Genomic DNA, 20,617 nt, shown 5'->3' with positions numbered 1-20,617 from the left:
ACTGTTTTTATTCTTGGCCGACATTTTGCGCCCGCAACGTGCTGAATTAACAAGCGCATGCACAGTCTTACTTTCCGCGCTGAAACAGCCGTGTGTAGACTTATTATTTAAAGCCTTAATTACTTACTATTCGTGTTCAACAACAAACAAACAAACAAAGAAACACGCAAGAGTAAAAATCTTTCCATACTGTTACTTGTAAGTGTCTCTCCAATAAAAAGTTTTTCACAACGTGAACAATATAGTTATTTTCTGAAAATAATTTTTTCTTTTGCTTTGCGTATTATTAATCAAACAGGTTTATCTTCAAATCAAAGTTTAAAAAGAATAATTAAAACAAACATAGCTGGATAAAAAATTAAAATTTACAAGTAGATATTTCCTTTTAACACATTCTCTCAATTCTTTTTGATTTCTTTTTGTTTTTTTAAAAAATCAATATTACATTTTTATCATCCGCGTTATGCTTTTTTGTTTTTTGTTTTGTGGTTATTAAGAGGGTTGCACCTATTTTTTTAATCAAGAAACAACGGTCAGTTTAAAATCACGCATACAGAAAAAACAATATCAGGTTGATGTTGGTAATTAAAAAATGGCGGGAATTTTTTTTAAACATATCTGTTGGTACGTGCAAAAAAAAATTTAAATTTGCTCTTTCCAAGTAAATAGTACGCAAGCAACATGAAAATAACAGTAGATCCTGTAAAAGAGAAACCTGATATCATTCAGCCGCCACAATTTTATGTTGCTTTTAAGAAAGCACAATTTTTAACGAGCTGGCGAAGGACATTAAGGAGGATGCAAAAAAGTCAAAAAAAAAAAAGAAAAGAAAAGATGACACTAAGCAGCGATCTGGATTTCCTTATTTCTATAAGGTGAAGTTAACCTAAACATTTCTTCGGATATTTTGTAAAACAGAGTCTGCAACTTCAAACTGTGTATTTTCATTTTATGCTCTTAACAGCAAATAATAAAAAACACAGGCCTTATCTTTTTTCAATCAAATTTTGGATTTTTCTCCCAAATTTAATTGCAAATATCTCTAAAAGTAAAAGGAAAAGGTTAAACATTCCGCCTTTTTATCCCACTTGGAAATTAAAGGTCGGGTAGAAAGTTGGATGAAAATTTAAATGTTGGATGAAATCAAAATAGGAAAAATCCCAAATCGGATGAAAATTCGGATGGTTTGCGTCGACCTTTATTCACAAAGATGTTTCTGTAAAGATAAAATTGCAAGGTTCGGTTGTACTATATTTTTAAAACAGGATTTCGCTTTTTCAGAGAAGAATCTAACATTTTTTAATATTTTTAAATTTTTAACCGATTGTTGACCGTGTCCGCTACAGAGATCAATTGTAAGAGTAATGTACACTGAGACCTTTTACTATAAGAGGCGTCAGTCATTTCATCCGTCCGTTATAAGGAAGGTTTCGTTATATTTTAAAGTTAATCCTGCGCGTGTTTTAAATCAATGCTGCGATTATTTAAGTCTAAATCCTCAGATTTTTTAAACCAAAAACCAGGTAAAAAAGAAGCTGTGATTTGGAGAAAGCTTAGGCACTCTCTTTACCAATGTTTTTTTACAATCTTTTTTTTTTCTAAAAAAAACAAATTTCAAGTTCAAAGATAATTCTAACAAGAGTTATTAAATTTTCCCTATTATAAGGATTTCATAGAGATTTTAGGGGTAGTTTTGAGTAATGGCCAATATCAAGGCCTCTGAAAGGTATGGGACACCTAAAAATTTTACATGCAGGTGTCTAATAGATAAATATTGAAACTCAGTAACTTTCATAGCCATATAACATAGCAATAAGGAGTTATTTAAAAAAACCGTCAATCCCTCGGACCGAATAGGGTTAAGGACAGTAATTTTCGCTGGCATAAATTTTTGCGATTCGCGCGATTGTGGCTCCTTCTCGCGAAAATCTCTGCCCGGTAAAAAATTTAACCTGAAATTCGCGAAAGTTATTTTCGCGAAAAATCAACTTTTTCTGAAAATCGCGAAAATTTTTCCAAGTTTTAAAAGTTGAAAACTCTTAAATACTGACAGCTCCAGGACAAGGGTAAAAAATAATAGTAGAAAAAATAATAGAATCACAACAAAAAAAATTATCAGCTCGAAGAATGGCTCTAAAACTGTAACTCTAAAAATGGCTCCAAAGCCCGACTCAGTGTGGGGAAATCAGCTAAAAATCGAAAAACGGAAACGTTTGAATATCTTCGTATTTAGAAATTTTAAATTTCAAGACAAAAAGCAAAGAGAAGAGTGAGACAATAATTTAGTGAATTATTTCTATAAAATATTTGATTGTTTTCTTATATCAATAATTACTCGATATTTCTCGACGCATATTGATAGCAGTCATTTTGTAAATAAACGAATTGTATATCCTCTATTTTCTTTCTGGATTCTCTTTTTCTCTTGTTTTTCTTCAACGGTGTTGTTATTTTATTGGAAAGATATTTGATTTAAAATCTTTTTTTATTGAAATTCATTGTGGAATATTCACGAAAGTTTTTTCTGTAAAATTTCTTCAAGAAATAGAATTTGCACGATTTTTTATCCTCGCGAAAATTTCTGCCCGCGAAAATTTCTGCCCCTGCGTTTTTAATAGATTCACGTTTTTTAAAATTATCTAAAAAGTATCCCTGGAGACCCGTAAACTGCTATGATAAAAATTCCTTCTTCTTGATTACAACACTTATGTCGGCCGAGTATAGCTTTTCGCTTGCTTTTTTTAATATATTATATTAATTGGGATCTCGTTTAAACTGTCTAAAGAAGATATTGATTCACTATATACAACGACAGAAAATCAAATTTGAAAAAAATTGATGAAGGTGTCACTTTTTTATTGGGAAAGTCAAAACCCCTTAGTCTTGCTTTAATTTTTTTCTAGCTTATACTTTGCATTTTGGGAACGAAGTTGCTATTTTTATTCATAAAAAACTATAGCATTCGAAATATCATTTGAATGAACTGTGAAAAGCAAAGCAGCCTGAAAATTTTTTTGCGACACTAATAAAAAAAAAAAGCCTACGCAATACTAAATCAAAATATAATTAATAGAAAAATACTATATTAACTTTGGTCACAAAGAACAACTGATTGGAAATATATAGCTACCATCATCTAAAAACGATTTTCAAATAAGGTTAGCAGTAAGTTAGAGTAAAGTTTGTTAAGTCCTCTTGTATAAAGACCATGTTAGTTATATAACTTTCTATTTCAGACACAAACAAGGTTTAAGCTAAAACTTTTTGTAACTTCCGTTAGTAGCAGTAGTTGAAATTATTTATTTCCATATTATTAGATTAGTTTACATAAGGAGACCATCGAATAGTAAAAACTGTGGCCACCTAAATAAGATCGTTTTACAAATTATGCATAGTTTACTACTAATTTTTAATTAAAAACAGAAAAATAAAATAAAATAATGGAAAAATAAATAAATACATAAATTACTAACAAATAGTCAGAGGAAAGTGATTAATCCAATTCATAGAGGCTTAAAAAATGTGTTTTAGATGAGCTTTTAAGTGTATTGAAGTCAACAGAGCCAAAGTCATGATGTTGGTGTGTATGTTGAAAGCTATTCCAAGAAAGAAAAATTTGGATAGAGAGATGAGATGTGCTATGATCTTTGTTTCGAGTTTCAAATATGAAAAAAACAGTAAAAAGCATAGATAAAGTATATAAAATCATCTTTGTTAATCATATTTGTTTTAATCCAAAAAACGTATTAATGTAAACAATTTTCCATAAAAACGAAACATCCGAAGCTACTTTTTGTTCTTTTCTCTCTATGATATGTCCTGTAGCTATATATTTTCTACATTACACAGCCTGTACAAAATGTTGGCGATCGTTTAGTAGAGAGAAACTTTAATTTTGTTACTGTAAAAAAGTTGAGAATATCGTCCTTTTTAAATCTTGATTCAGTTTCATCTTTATTAACACGGAGAACAATTTATCCAAGTTGTAAAAAAATGCTATCATTTTTAATGTTTTGTGTGATTTTAAAGCACGTGTGCAAAATCAATACACCATAACTGCACCTGATTTCATTTTCGTTTCACGATCTGGCTGTTTGTTTAACAAGAAAGGGAAAAGTGTGCTTGATTACAGAAACTCATAAGAATTTTTTTTTAACCTGGCTTCGCTCTCTAAAAACGAATGCATTTTATAACAATCTCGTTGAGCTCCCTTTTTTTCAACCTCTTTCCCAGGGCATTTTGCCTTGTCGATGAAGTTGATAGCGGCGAAAATTGTTGGCCACTCCGTAATAACGGCTCAGGGGACACAAGACCCTGGGGACGAGGATGCCTTTTTTTCTCTCTGATATATGACCAGGAGCGGCGTCAGCACGCATATCACATTTTTTCTGTTGCAGTCATAGGGGACCTGTTCCCGCTCAGCAACCGCTTATGTGTTGATGTATCAATGTACAAATTTCTGAGGCAGCTTTTTTCTTTTACGCCTTGCTGATTCCTTCGTCCGCTGTCGTCCGTTTTTTAGCCTTCTGTGCTTTTGACTTGCCTCCTCTTGCATTGCGTAATGCCGTGTAGCGTAATAAAGTGTCGTGGTGCAATGTAGATCACGTCGGTACAGAAGGTCGCGAGGCGTAATAGAAGGACGTGTAATCAGAGAATGCGTGATAGGAGGACGCGTATCAGAGAAAAAACTATGCTTTCATAATCACTTCTTTTCTTGTGTCACACATACTTAAAAAAAAACAAAGAAAAAAAGGAATTCATATTTGGGTAGTATGACGGGCTAGTAAAAGATAAATCTCGTCCCCAATGCGTTTACTCCTTCTTTACCTAAAAGGAGTAGATGGTTAGGAGTTCTTTACATAAGCACATTATAATATCTATCATGGGAACAAAATGTTTGAGGCTCTTCTTTATAATGTATCTAATACTTTACTAATGTCAAGTTACTTAAGAAATAATTTAACCGAACTCTCCGCGAACCAACAATTAGTTGTTCATAACAATGCACTTTTTACGTTAACTTGTTCATGTGTTCCTCTCCCTTATATTGCTTCCCTTCACTATTACACCTTAATAATAATATAATGCAAAAGATACGGAAAAAGTAATTAAAAAACAGCCCATTACGCGTCTTTCTACTAAGCCTCGTGTCTTTCAACGACTTCATATTAAAACAATGCATGGCCGTAGGAAATATAAACATTCAAAAATTGTTACACTGAAACTGCACTTTCACTTTCCTTATTAACCTAATGTTTTTCATGCCTCCATTGCTCAACTTTTTAAACTAAATGTTTTTTCTCATTTTTAAATCTTGACGGGATAATCGAGACAAGAAGCTAAAAGCGTGGATGATCTGATTTGACTTTGCGTAAAAAAAACAGAATTTTTTAAAACTTACTTCGCAAGAACTGTTTTAAACTTCTAGATTAGGAATGGATAGTTGTAACCACAATCCCAAAATGAAGAAGCGTTATGCTGTCCACGGTATGTGTAAATTAATGTAACCTGATCCTGGCAGCTAGCTAGCTAGTTCTTTCTTTGGCTACTCTAGTAGAGTGTAGCTAGCAGCTAGCTGCCAAGGTAGCTAGTTATATGAGGAGATCCGTTTATTTTTGAATAAAAGCAGTCTTAATTTGCTATTTTTACTTAAAATTAATGTTTTAACTAACAGTAGGGATAACTGCAAATTATATAGGCTATTTTCAGAACGTTAGCTACATATAGTGCCACTTTTGGTTGAGGAAAAAGAAAAAGGTCTTAAGAATAAACAATGAATACAAGTATCTGAATTAAAGTATATAAAGCTGAATTAGCAAAAACTTATGGGTGAATTCTGTTGTTTATATCTTCAGCAGTAGGCTCTTTCTGCTCTGGCATTTGCATAGCAGAAAAAAAGCTGGGGACACAGGAAGGCATTCTTATGACTTTAAATGATTTTAAATAAATCAGAAGACATTAATATCTATATAATAATACGCCAGTTCCGTGTCTCTGTGACAGGCAAAGTGGATGTCTTCATTTTCCTTTGTTATTGCTGAAAAATGCATGTCTAATATGGTAAATATTCAGACATTACGGCGCGACGTCAATAACACCACTTTAACGTCAATATCCTATATTAAATTAATGAAGCCATTACAGTGCTTCTAAAACTTTGAGGCTAAATAACTTGGAAACGAGTTGGTGACGTCAATGATTTTTCACTGCGTGGGTAACTAGGGACCACCTTGGACCAATTTGGGTAAGTTTCCCAAACCTGGGTCCCCGAATCCGTTTTGGAATGGACGGGTTGATGACGTCATCAAAAAATCTTTAAACCCTAATATCTCTGCAACCGTTTGTCAAAGATATATGATCCTATACATTTTCTTGATCATCGTTTGAAGGTCTATACGATGAAGGTAACAGGGATATAAATTTCTGAAATTTTTTTTTTGCGTTTTAACGGGCCATTGCTGACGTCAGCAAAATTTTAAAACCCTTTTATGTCTTTTGTTGTTCGTAGAAAAGTTATGATCCTATATTATTTTGATCAGCGTTTCAACCTCTACACGTTACAGGCAACAAATAAACTAAATTTCGCCAATTTTTTTTTTTTTTTGGATTTGCAATGCTGACGACAGCAAACCAACATTTTCAATGTCCTATTGCCTAAGTGGATTTCTCCACGGGTCTTTATCGACTAGTCTATATAATAATACGCCAGTTCTGTCTGTCTGTGACTTTTACAAAGTGTATAAAATTTCTTTGATAAAGTCTATAAAACATCGCCTATAAATTTGTTCTGTAAATTAGCAAACTTTGACGTTAAAGCAATATTGACGTCAAAGGAAAGTATATTAAGATTAGTGAAGCCATTGCATTGCACTTTTAAATTTAAGGCTTAATAACTTGGAAACGGGTGGAAATAACTGGCGTCATCTCCTGCGTGGGTAACTAGGGACCACCTAGGACCAATTTGGGTAAGTTTCTCAAACTTGGGTCCCCAAATCCGTTTCGGAATGGGTGGGTTGATGACGTCATCAAAAAACCTTTAAACCCTAATATCTCTGCAACCGTTTGTCAAAAGTACATAATCCTATACATTTTCTTGATCAGCGTTTCAAGATCTATACGATAGAGGCAACAGGTATACAAATTTCTAAAAAAAAATTATTGGTTTTGATGGGGCCATTGCTGACGTCAGCAAAATCTTTAAATTCTTATATCTCATTAACATCAAAAATTTTTATCCTGCTTTAGTGGATTTTTCCACGGGCTTTATCGACTAGTCTATATAATAATATGCCAGTTGAATGTGTCTGTGACAGGCAAAGTGGATGTGTTGTTTTTTTCTAAAGAAACAGCCGTGGTAACATGTCAATTTTGCTAAACTTTTTTTTTGTCTTGTGGTTTTTCAAATTGATTTAAAATTTTTGTTTTAAAAAAGTCACGGTTAATTTTTTTTATTGTTCTCATAAAAACCTTTGTGTAACAATGTAAACTTTATTACACAAAAGTCATAGGTAATTAATTTTTATTATTCCTTTAAGCACGTGTCTATTGTCTACTGTTGTATAAAAAACATATTGGTTTTATTTATTCCCACTTGAATGGAATTAACTACAAAAAATCTTGACGAAAAAAACAATGATTATCGCTGTTAGGCTAAAACAAATCATGTAATAAAATAAAGTGATTTCATTAGTTAGAAATTTTATTGCATGCAAATTTAAATTTACCGTGACAGGAGCTTTGTTATAAATTGTTATACGAGTAAAGTCACAGGCAATTGTTGTTGTTATTATAGTTGTCAATTTCGTTCAAAAGTTTTAATTGTATGCGTCCCTAAAATGAAAATGACAACAAATGATTTTTGAGTGGATATCTCCACGCGATTTCGTTTGAAACGTTTCTGTTTCAGCCTTCTTAATAAAATTATCAGCAAACCTTTTTGTGATAAGAAGCACAATAAATTTAAGTGGATTATTCCACGGGTTTAAATAACTAGTATACTCAATAATAGTATAAAACCTCAAACAATGTTTCCGTGAAAAGAAATCCACAGGAAAAGACCACCCTTCACCTAATTCCAGCATCTTTTTTCTTGCTACGCAAATGCCAGAGACAAGGAGCTTATTGTGAAAAGTAAACAAATAACGTCACACTGGAATTCATTTTATTTAAAACTCCACAATATTTAGAGGTTTGAAGGTAAATTAGAAAACTAAGATTTCATAAAAAATTTAGCCTCTATTTATGAAGAGCCGACGGCATAAACAGCGTATTTTCCCTCAAATCATATTGGTTAATCCTAACGATATGGAACTGTAAACTGCTTTTTCATAAGAATCACGAAGGCTCAAAATCTCAAAAAATCAACAAATATTTTAAGAGTCACCCTGAGGCTCATCTAATCAAATCAATCAATCTAATCAAAGGCTCTTGTTGCTAATTTTTCCATGCTTTTAACTCACCTGTTTAAAAGTTAAAACAATCACACATCAGGCAAAAAAATGCATTATTTTTTATTGTTGTGCTTGACTAAGGAAATATAAAATACATCAACACATTTTTGAAAGAGAGTGAATAAGATAACATGAGTGCCAGGAAGAGGAAACAACTCACCTTTGCGTCATGAACATTGTTTCAGAAAGTATGCGAACATTGTAATGAAAAAGTGGGGGTTACATTATCAACTAAAGCCACTGCAAAAATTGTAACTGGTGTGACATGAGCACCTTATTATGGATGGCAAAAGGAGGTTCTATACAAGAATGGGTGGCACACTGAAAAGATCAATTACTACAATCTTTGTAAATATCATGTCTCATCTTCAATGATGATACGGAGGACTATATCAGAGAGGATGACATTGACATGACTAAAGTGTGTGTGGTTTAATATATAATCTTATAAGTTGTTTATTCCCAATGACATATTCACATTTTGTTTAAAGTTCATGTAATCCTAGATATTGCTTTTTAAATATTTGTTTTCCTTGCCTCCTCAAGCACTGGTTGGACCTTATTCTTCATTAAAAAATTTAAACTAGCTCCAGTCTTTTGGTACACCTGGCCCTATTACATGGGATATACAGCACTTCTTAAATTAATGACTTTCATTCAGCATAATTAATGACTTTCATAGCCAAAAAACAATTAATATGCCTTGTAAAGAAGTTATAAAAATTCTACAAATTTTCCAAATTGATCCCTGTATATGAATAATTTTTGTTATTTTAAAAAAAATAATTAAACTTGATGTATTAGCATCAGGTGTGTGCATAATTTTTTTGATTCCAGTTAAAAGAATTTATTTCAACACATAAGCTACAAAATTTTTGGAGCCTGTAGACCTGGCCAGGTTATAATGCTCAAATACGTATTTTCAACCTTTTTGTTTTAAAAAAACAATAGAAAAGAACTGCCAAAGCAAGTTTAAAGCATGATTAAGTAAAATACAGAATTTGCTATTTAATTAAAGTTTCTTTTCTTATGATGTTTTTCCAATATTTACCGCAAACGTTGATGTCACATGTTTTGCCCTAAGAACATTTAGATACAAATGTGCGGGGTTAGCAGTTTCAATTTAGAGTATGCCAACCTCATCCTTAGACCTTTTGTTTCTCAACTGCTCTGTGCTTCCACAATAAGAGCTTTCAAAACAGTAATGTCCACCATGCCCAAGCTTCGGCAAATAGCTGTTGTCACAATTACTGTGGCAGTTTTTAACTAATGACGGTAAAAGTTGGCTGATGTAATTTTTTAAACACAACAAAAAGGTTTTGGCAACCTCCTAAATAAAAAACATTTTTATAATAAATAAAAATAAAATAATATGCAATGATTTAATTTAGCCACAAGTAGCGAGAAATTGTTTATAACTCATTCAGTGCCAGATGTAATTTCAGAATTCCTTTCGAAAATACCAAAGCATTATATATTTTAAAAAAAATAAATCAAAAAGCATGTTTTTTTTAAAATGACAATATAATACTGAAATATAACAGAAATACACTTTTATCATTGGAGAGCATATAGTCTGTACTACACATTTCTGTCGTTTAAAGAAGAAAACTAAGAATGTCATAAAATATATGACATTCTTAGTTTTTATATGACAGTCATAAAATATAGGTAATCGAAATTGTGGATGTTTTTTCTCTTGCTTAATTTCAGCACTTTTTAAAGAAAATCCTTGCAATTTCACCAGAAGTAAACCCAGATAAAATTCCATTGACTAATCAATGACTTTCGTTATTATTGTTGTCTATTTACACCTGGAGTGATGTTGGGTTACTTTAATTTACCATACACCAGACTAATGATAGAGATTGAGAAATGGTCAAGCATTTTGTTCATAAACTTTTTAAATTGGACTTTCAAATTTACTCACACAGTTTTGTTTTTGTTTTTTAGGTCTAGGTGTTACGGATGAGGAGAAGGCTTAGTAAGAATTTCAATTTACTTTTTGTTTTTTATATTTTCAAATTTTTTCTATATTTACACATTGTCGGCTTAGGTGTATTCATCTACAAAAAGGTTTAATAACAGTTGATATTTTTCGGTTAGCCCTAGCAGATTTTATGGTTTATGCCCTGGATCATAATCCTTTGATACTAATTTCTAGTAACTTTTGTCAGTGACATATACCTTGATGTAATATTGCCTGCATTTTTTGTAGTATGCAGAAAACACAAGGCACAGAATGTAGCAGTAACATATCACAGTTGTCCAAAACACGAGTGTTCTTCTTGAATTTATCATGGTTTGGAATGAATGTTATGTATCTAATACTGTCCGTAGAAGGTAACAAGTTATATATATTTTGTTAAATATCATCTTACTTAAAATAAATAAAACAAAACCAAGATAGATAAAAAAGATAAGATAAAATAGATAAAGATTTTGTAATAAAATATGCGTTCTCTATTTATTCAGGTTGCTCACCCTGCATAAGTTAATGTGTTATTGCCTGGACTGATCAGTTATTGTTGTATTACGATTGCTAGTCTGGAAAATTCAACAGTTCGACAGTTTTCAGATTTTTACTTAACTTATATTCCAGGCATTGTTATTTTGTGCATCCGTAACACAAAATAGTGATTCCATTATAATTTTGCACAGAATATAGGTAATTTTATATAGAGATTTTATGTATTCTGTTTCTTTTAGTTGTCCCAAGTCAAGTTCAATCTCTAGTTGGTTCAGAGATTAAAGGTCAAATATTTGGTGCCATGGTAGCAGCAGGAGCAGGTAGAGCACGATCTTGTGTATTTCTTTTAATACACAATATTATTTCTTTAGACGCCTGTCTTATTTTTAATATTTCAAGAATGAAGTTGGATTTTTTGCATGTTGAGGTCAGATTAATTTTTAATAGTAAGGATAAAATTTGTGACATTTTTCAATGTTATGATCACCAATTTAACAAATTATAAAATGAAATACATTTTCCAATTTGCGAGTCACTTCTGATTCATTTCTTAGTATTTGTGTATAACATTGGTATATATTCTACAACATACATGGATTTTATTTTAGTTGTCACTTTCTTTATCAGCCCATTGATTGGAATTAAAAGGTATGACTGTTATAAACATAAATTCCATAGTGTGTGTATAGATATAATAACTGCTTCCTTTTCTAGACAATCTTTAATCAACTATACAAGCTCAATACAAGGAAACTACAAGTCAATTCTATATCCCCATCTGCTTCTATGCAGAGCATTTCAACATTTCAAAACTAGTTCCTCAATATTTGACGCCAATTTGTAACAATACCTATATGCCCTGGAGAGGGAGTGACCTGATTTTGATTTTACTGATCCAACGTTTAAGTGTTCACTATCTGAATTACCAATGTCTGGCATTTTTTTTATTTTAGTGATCGTTTTGCATCTCCTTATGGTAAAAGACGACCATTGATGGTTGCTGGTACCGTCTTATTAGTGTATGTTATATTTCTTTATGAATATTGGTTATAAAATTGAAAAATGACACTTTTTAAACAAAATTATGGTATAAGGTTTATTCTTTGGCAAGGCGAAGAGATTTACAATATTTACAATCTCAAATCCTTGTTTAGAATAAGTCTATTTGGTATGGCATTTAGTGCTCCTGGAAGTAAAAGGTGAGTTAATATGCTTTAATTTCATTGTACAGCCTCCTATTTTTTGAATTGCCCTAATGTTTTTAAATGGAGATAACATTTTTACCTTAGCATAAGGTACTTAGATGTTATATTTTCATACTAAAAAGATGTGATCATAACACATAATTATACGTATGTGTAACTGGTTATTAATATAAATGAAAATGTGTACATCATAAAATGCATTTGTGATTATATATGTATAGATATTTTTTTAATTATTTTAGAGTAAAAGCTAATGCTACTGTAAGTTGCTTTTTTATTTTGTTTTGTTCTGATAAGAATGAACTCACCCTAAATAATGTTTTTCGCAAAAATACTTTGATTCGTGACTCGTGTATTATAAATAAATAAATACGTATAACAAAATAATGATTATAATCACGAAGGCTGTAAATAGGAGCAAGATAAGGCATGTCTCCACTTAGATGATTGGGATTTAGGGAAAAAAAATAAACAAAGAGATGGAAAGCTGTGGTCAAAGCAAACTGCAGATTTAATTCTAATTCTTCTGTAAACATTTATAAGTTGAGTGTGTAAGATTTACATAAATATAAAAACAGCGTTTTCAACTACACGCTTACAATCTACATTACAATACCCGTATACGTCTGTCTGTCACACAAAATGGTACCGCAAGAAGAAAGAACGAGCGAACCTGTGGATATTTTTTACAGGCCACTTACTAGTCTTGTAAATTTGGGTTAGCTTTCCAAAATGGAAGGAGGAGTAGCAGCAAAAGTGAATTTTGCAGCTGGAATATGAATTTACTTTGGTGACTTCTTGAGTGCTGTTATTGTAATACTGCCAAACTTAAATTTAGTGTTCCATTGATCTGGAAGTGAGGAGGTGTGCATCATACTACGCTAACAACATCACAATGTTACAAAGTTTAGAACCCAATAGAACGTATGAAGATCCCAATGTGCTTCTTGCATTGATGTCAGACAAACCAACGAATACTGGTAGTCTAGGTAAACAAATGTCTACGTAAACTTGTGGTGTGTTGCTGCGGAAACTTAATGCACATCATTCATTTCCAAGTAAGGTGTGTCAAAAGGCTCCACAAAACTACTCTAAAAAAACTAATCTAAAGGACAACAACAGTGTGGCTAGAAGCCATATAATATCAACTGTTAAGTTGTAATTTTTTGTACTGAATAAACTCTTTTAACTTTAGGGTTGTACTTCGTATTTTATCTTTGTGTTATGGCATGTTACGCTATGATGGCAGTACCATATAATGGTCTCATAGCAGACCAAACACCGCCATCGCAAAGAGGTAAAGAATGAATTTCCTTTTTTTTAATTTTTTATTAACAGATTTAAATTACATATTTTTCCAAGTGAAATTTAGTTGTTAAGTGAACATGCCGAGCTGAGTGTTGGCGAAATTTTACTGAGGAAAGATATGTCGTGGATATGTGTTTTTTTTATTTCTTGAAATGTAGTTGTTTACTTAGCTTTTTTCATCCATATTAGAAAAGCAGCTCCAAACTCTTTTTTTTTCAAGTGTTTTCTCTATGACAGCATGATTACGTTTTATTCTTCTATTTTTTATTATTCAGGTTTTAGTTCCGGTGTTATGGGAGCTATGACGTTATGTGGTAATGTGGCTGGAGCAATCATAGGTTTCTTCTTTACAGTAAGTTAACTACCAATGCAGAATTAACACGGCGTGGTGTTTTTTCATCCATATTAATAATGCTGTGTTTTTTTATCAATAGCGGTGAAAAAAGATGGTAGTAAATGGAAGCTACGTCTTTAATTTTACATGATTTCATTTTTTATTTTTAATTTTCAGAGAATTGGGGTTGTTCCAACATATGCAATGATATCTGGTCTTTATTTTTGCTGCGTGATGATAACTGTTTGCTCTTGTCCAGAAAAAAGAACTTATGCACCAAAAAACTCACTTGGTAAATATATTTTATTCATGTTGATATTGATGTAGAAAAGTAAAAAATTACAATATCATTGAAAAAATAAGTAACATTAAAAAAACTCAAATGCAATGGTTTCGTCAGCCTATTCAGAAAAGGTCATTCACGCTCGATCTAGAAGCAAAACGGTGAACAGAAACAGCATTAGTCTAATAACCAAGTTTAATTTTTTCTGTTATAGAAAAGAACAATCCTTCCTGATGTGACGTTTAGTTTTGCCATAATAAGTGACATTACACTCTCAAAATTCTGTCTTTAAAATAGGAACAGTTGTTAAACGCTTGATGGATTTAAAAATTTAAGTTTTTGTGAATCCTATTTATCAAACAATCATATACGTAGTTAGAATCACAGAAAACACAATTCTGACATTTTTTTTGTGCTGGAGGATTAGCTCGTGACGATTCCTATCTCTGGATGGATTATATTTTTAGATATTAAGACGATATTTTGTGCTTATTGGGAGCCATTAAAAGGTAATTTACATTTTGGACTTTTTCTCTTCAATATAATGTTTAATAGATTATAATGTTTAATATAAAAATAAGACTAATGTAAAACTATTTCTATTTTCAGAGCATGACTTTCGTTGGGTGTTTTTCACAAGATTTTTAATGCAACAGGGAGTCGCCACTGTAGTGGGTTTCTTAGAGTATTGGTTAGGTGATATGGTCGAATTACCAGGTTGTTGGTCACCAGAAAAAGCTGTTGCAGTTATATTGTTACCACTTCTTCTCTCTGCAGCTGTGTTGTAAGTATATCTCAAAATTTATGAAGTTATTTTTATTCACTTCCTTTTTTTCATCAACGCGCTAATTATAAATCAATTACAGTAAATGATATTCGAATATTTACTGTAGATGGCGTTGGAAGTGGTATCTACGGCATCGACTTTTTTGGATTTGAATTTTCTCTCTTTTTTTAATTTTTTTGTCACCAAGCTTGTTTACTTTTTTTTCTCATTAAAATTTTTTATTTTTGCAGAATCATGTCGTTATGAGAAAGTATTGGAAATGGGTGGCCAACATGCATGAATAATCTTAGTTAACTAAATGCTAAGAATTAAATTAACACGATAAAAGTTGCATACTAAAGTTTGTCCATTAAGACAAAATATTAACGGATAAGGAATATATGAAATGCAAAAGCAAAAGTTGATTTTACTGTTAAAGTTTTGTTTACATATATTACATGTTAACCTTGAAACAGCCACATGGATAGATGAGGTGATAAAAATTGTATACCACCAAGTTTACGCCACCTCTATTTATTGTCGTGTAATTTTTCCTACAACTTTTCCAAATGATCTTTCACACAAGTTTACCGCCTCCACGCACCATTCATTTTCTTTTTCTTTTTTTAAGATTTAAGATTACATCTGAAATCTGTCGTAACGGCGTAACGTCATAACGTCGCGAATTTATCCGTCGGTTGAGCCCGTGGTCCGTCGCTTTATTAGCCCTGCGCAACGTCAGAAATGTTATAGTGGCCATAATAATGGAATGCTTGACACATTGCGATTTTAGGATTATTCCAGTTAATTGAATGAATTCAGGCTGAATTATTTAAATTGGATTGCTCCCCGCGGGCCAAAGCTCAGCGACATACTTTCTTCTTTGGCACGCCATATTGAGAATATGTTCTGGCTAGAAGCTGTATTGTTGCATCTGTAGTAAAGATTTACGGCTACAATCGCGGTAAAAAGCCTACCAAAATTCCCCGTTTCTCGCACGTTAATGCTGTCTCAGGATGCCAGTAAGATGCTGGTTTGGGTGAAATAGTTTGCACTGCATGAAATTAACATTGGCATGGAGGAAAGTGGGGGGAAGGATAACGGTCTAGTATCATCAATATTGACTATTAATATTTTTTCAGGGTGTTTCATTACATTTTGTCCACAACTGTAGTATCTCTATAATGTTTTCTTGACTTTTCCTTAGCGTGACCAGCTAGTTGGTAGTAGTGGTAAACGGACACAGTGGACAACAAATCTGAAGACAGGAGATGTAGCTAAATAGCTGTCACTCTTTTTGTCAAGTATTAAGTATCCAGTGAAAAAATAATAATGCAAAATCTTTATAACGAAATATTGCATGTGTCACGTGTTTTATAGCATGTGTGTTTAAGTATTTAGAGACGACATAATGACGTCCTTTAAAAACCCACAATAAATTGAATGGTGGTTTATAATGCCGAACATTAACACTACTCATGTTAAATATTTTTTTCTTTGCATTCTATGTCCAAAAAAAGTAAATATCCAAAAATCTTTTATCATACAAAGACTTAATTATTTTTTAATTTAAAAAGTAAGGCTACCATCTCCGTAGTATGATATAGCTGACAACTCTGTAGTATCATATAACTTACATCGCCGTAGTCTCATATAACTGACATCTCCGTAGTATAATAAAGCTGCATCTCCGTAGTATCATATAACTGACATCTCTGTAGTATCATATAGCTGACATCTCTGTAGTATCATATAACTTACATCGCCGTAGTCTCATATAACTGACATCTCTGTAGTATCATATAGCTGACATCTCTGTAGTATCATACAACTGACATCTCCGTAGTGCCATATAACTGACATCTCCGTAGTATGTTAAAGCTGCATCTCCGTAGTATCATATAACTGACATCTCTGTAGTATCATATAGCTGACAACTCTGTAGTATCATATAACTGACATCTCTGTAGTATCATATAGCTGACAACTCTGTAGTATCATATAACTGACATCGCCGTAGTGTCATATAACTGACATCTGCGTAGTATAATAAAGCTGCATCTCCGTAGTATCATATAACTGACATCTGCGTAGTATCATATAACTGACATCTCCGTAGTATAATAAAGCTGCATCTCCGTAGTATCATATTACTGACATCTCTGTAGTATCATTTAACTGACATCTCCGTAGTATCATATAACTGACATCTCCGTAGTATCATATAACTGACATCTCTGTAGTATCATATAACTGACATCTCCGTAGTATCATATAACTGGTTTTTCAGTGAGATGTGATATTGCTCTGATTTTTACATATTCTGATTGTCATAGGGAAAAATGGTGTTGCCATAAATGGCGTTCTGGCCGGTACTACAATTAAGCTGAAAACGCAAGGCCAAAACATAACAACTTGAAATGCGATAAAGATTTAGAACAGCCTGTAGTTGATAGTCCGGTTGCCACCCCCATTATTTAAACTGTATCTTTTTCTCTTTCTTCTAGTTCTGTTGTTGGTGGTTTTCTATCCGACAAACTGCGAAAAAGAAAACCACTGGTTATTGGATCAGGTTCGTGCAATCTGTTATTGATATTTCAAACAAATATGCATTTTTAACAAGAAATAAAATGGTAGCAGTAAGTCTTTAACTTTTCCTGTGGCATCTGAAATATAAATTGCCTTAAGCTGATTAATTTTTGCTAATGTCTTCTTTGCTAAAAACAGCTTCGCAAAACTTTTGGAAAAACAAACAGATTTTTCGTTTATTTTTTTCCCGTTTTCTTCGCATATTTCGTAAACACCTCGTAAAAATGACACAATAATTTGTGAACTCAAGATGTTTATACTTGAACTCTTATACGTTCCAAAAACGATATGCTGAGAAGTCCTTTTCAATTGACTACTTTTGATTTTACTTCTAATTCTTGATTTGTCTTTAAATTCATCTGTTTTTTTGTATTTTGTATTATTTGTATTTTTATATATCTTCATATATTTTCTTAGCTTTGCTGATGGCTGTATGTTCGCTCATTTTGTCTGGTTTACAGGGAAAATATGCATTTTATGCAGTTATTCCAGTTTCATTAACATTTGGTAGGTATATTAATTATCATGAAAAGGACGTGAAAACGCCTAAAAGCTTTACCCATTCTTAGAGGAAAAATGTGGTGCAAGAAGTCAATTTTACTATGTGATTTAAGGACCTTTTTTATTCCTGGGTATTTAGCCCCTTGACAAACACCTTTTCTTGCATTCCTAGTTATTTAACTTGTGACAAACACTGTTTGTTTCAGTCCTAGGTATTTAACCCTTGATAAACATCTTTTGTTTAAGTCTTGATGGTTACCCCCGTCAAACACTGTTCATTCATTATTTTTACCCCCTGACTTGTTTATGTTATTTATTTCAGTTCTAGGTTTTTTACCCCCCGACAAACACTTTTTGTTTCAGTCCTAGGTATTTACCCCTGACAAGGACTGTTTATTTCGGTCCTAGGTATTTACCTCTTGACAAACACAGGTTGCCAACCCCCTATCAAACACTTTGTTGCAGTCAAAAGAATTTAACCCTCTAACAAACACTGTTACATATCTAGGTATTGGTTTTGGCGCGTATTCCGCGGTGGATTTTGCACTTGTTATGGATGTCTTACCGGATGAGAAAGATAAGGCAAAAGATTTGGCTGTATGGCACCAGGTAAATTTTATTTCTTGTACAAAACAAATTACTTCCTAGTGTTTAGGAGATCCTTGTGTGGCTTGAGGATTATGTGCAGATAAACAATTAAAAAGGATAATTAAAATATTTTTCCGTAAGCCCGGTATTTCGGTATGATTATTAGAAAAAATTTTGACCATCCTGACCGTTTATACTAATATTGCAATTATCACATGCGAATTGATGGACACTACTTGACAACTTGTGGTCTGTTTTTATCAGTATAAAAGTAGCTACCTATAATGGGCGAGGTTTTTTAGTAAATAAGTGTTAAAATTATTTTTTCTGCAGCTAATAGTCAACGGAAATCAGAAAAAGAAATGTGTCTTAAATTCCAAGTGTAAATTATACGGATTATAATTTGAGGGGTAGTTTTGTGTTATAGAACGTCAGTCAGAGAAAGTCAGTATTATAATTACGCAATTTAGCAAAAAAAGACTTTATTAAAAAAAACCGGTAAAATCCCTTCGAATCAAATAAGATTTTACAGTGTATTTTTAATTCTTTAGGCACTTGTCTTACCGCAGGCAATCGCTACTCCAATAGGCGGAATTGTATTGGATGGTTTTAATCACGTGAGCTGTCGCTGGGGATTGGGATATATAATACTATTTCTAATCACTTGCGTCTACTTCGCTATAAGCGCGTACTTAGTTCGCTTTATTAGAAAAGCGAAGTAGATTTTTTTCATCGTAGCAGTTTTCGAACTTATGAGAACCAATGTAAAGGCCGACTTCAGTTTAAGGATCTGAGGCGAATCGTAAATGGAAGACCATACCATTTTCGAAATATGATAAAGTAAAAGTACCAATGTAACAATTGTTTCTTTATCTTAGATGGTCTAAGGTAACTTTTGGGCATGCTTTGAAATTCCTACCAAAATTAATTATATTACCACCTCGCCCCCAACTCCACCACACACCCTTCTCCCTCCTGCATTTCGGACTAATGTACTTATGGTACTCAAAACTTTTCTTATATTCTTTTTTTAACTGGATGAGCTGTTTTACTTTATAATGTTATTTTTTATACGAAACTAGTTTAAAACTAGAATTTATATGAGGAGACCATTTAAAGATTTTTTATCGTAAATATTATCACAGCTTGATGCTTATTGTATATTTAATTTTTTTGTTATTTCATTTTTTATTTATTTACATACAACTTTTTTTACTGTAAAATCTGAGAATAAAAATATTTATCCACAAATAATATATATATATAAGGTTATAAACAGTCTGCGCTCGTTAAGTGGAAACATATGTGACTGGGTAAAATGGTTCCACTTATCCAATGCTCCACTTATCCGGTGTTCCAATTATCCGAAGAAATTAAGAGAGTTTGATAAGGGAAATCAAGGGACTGGGGAAAACGGTTTCACTTAGTAAAAGTTCCGCTTATGCGTGGTTCTACTTGTCGAGCGCAGACTGTTTATATTTAAGGTTCTGTATAATATTTTTAAAAAAGAAAAAGAAAAAAACGTTGAGCAATGCATATTTTGTTTTGTCTCTCGTTGAGGTACAAAATATTAAACAAGCTGATCTGCTCTTTGTCTTCTTTTAACACTCACACTTGTGGATAAATAGCATTCTTCGAAGGAGACAGAGCAGGAAGTTGAGGTTAAAATGACAACGAGTATATCGAAAAATACCATAATTTACTTTATTTTCAAGCGCAGTTTTTTGTTTGAGAAAATCAAAAGCGTTCTTTCCATCATCTTCCGCGTTTTCTCACTCCGACTCCTCGTCGCTGTTGAAGTTTTCGTTGCATAAAAAGGCTTCCCGTTGTATTCCTTACACACCTCACAAATTTTCATTTTAAATGCTATCTGGAATAGATAAATTCATAAGATCAATGGAATAGAATAGAACAATTGAAGATAGCTGGCCCAAACCTAATCTGGACGCATCTGTTATCTCGGTTGCTTACTAACCACTCTCCATGATTTCAATATCTACCTTACTAGTCATGTGGTTATAGGATTCTAGAATCCAGAACGCTTGAAGCAGTTGAAGAGTTGTTAACCTTAATCTTACATTGACTTCATTCAATTTTATCGTCAACTTTATGCTTCACTTGCT

General features: G+C 32.5%; 1 protein-coding gene across 1 annotated transcript; it reads left to right on the top strand.

Moving 5' to 3' along the window:
• Positions 1-5,322: 5,322 nt before the first annotated feature.
• On the top strand, positions 5,323-20,028 carry LOC130625639 (uncharacterized). The gene is made up of 18 exons (XM_057440738.1): positions 5,323-5,487; positions 10,404-10,434; positions 10,669-10,793; positions 11,160-11,240; positions 11,529-11,568; positions 11,874-11,939; positions 12,075-12,119; positions 12,368-12,386; positions 12,964-13,114; positions 13,321-13,422; positions 13,709-13,785; positions 13,945-14,059; positions 14,518-14,559; positions 14,660-14,834; positions 17,324-17,388; positions 17,823-17,912; positions 18,415-18,515; positions 19,046-20,028. Exons 1-18 carry the CDS (start codon positions 5,436-5,438, stop codon positions 19,214-19,216), a joined length of 1,548 nt encoding a protein of 515 aa, XP_057296721.1. The 5' UTR covers positions 5,323-5,435; the 3' UTR covers positions 19,217-20,028.
• Positions 20,029-20,617: the final 589 nt, after the last annotated feature.

The sequence above is a fragment of the Hydractinia symbiolongicarpus genome, chromosome 14 (assembly GCF_029227915.1).
Source record: "Hydractinia symbiolongicarpus strain clone_291-10 chromosome 14, HSymV2.1, whole genome shotgun sequence".
Taxonomy (NCBI): Eukaryota; Metazoa; Cnidaria; class Hydrozoa; order Anthoathecata; family Hydractiniidae; genus Hydractinia; species Hydractinia symbiolongicarpus.
The sequence above is the reverse complement of the archived record's forward strand: the minus strand, read 5'-3'. Positions and strand labels throughout refer to the sequence as shown.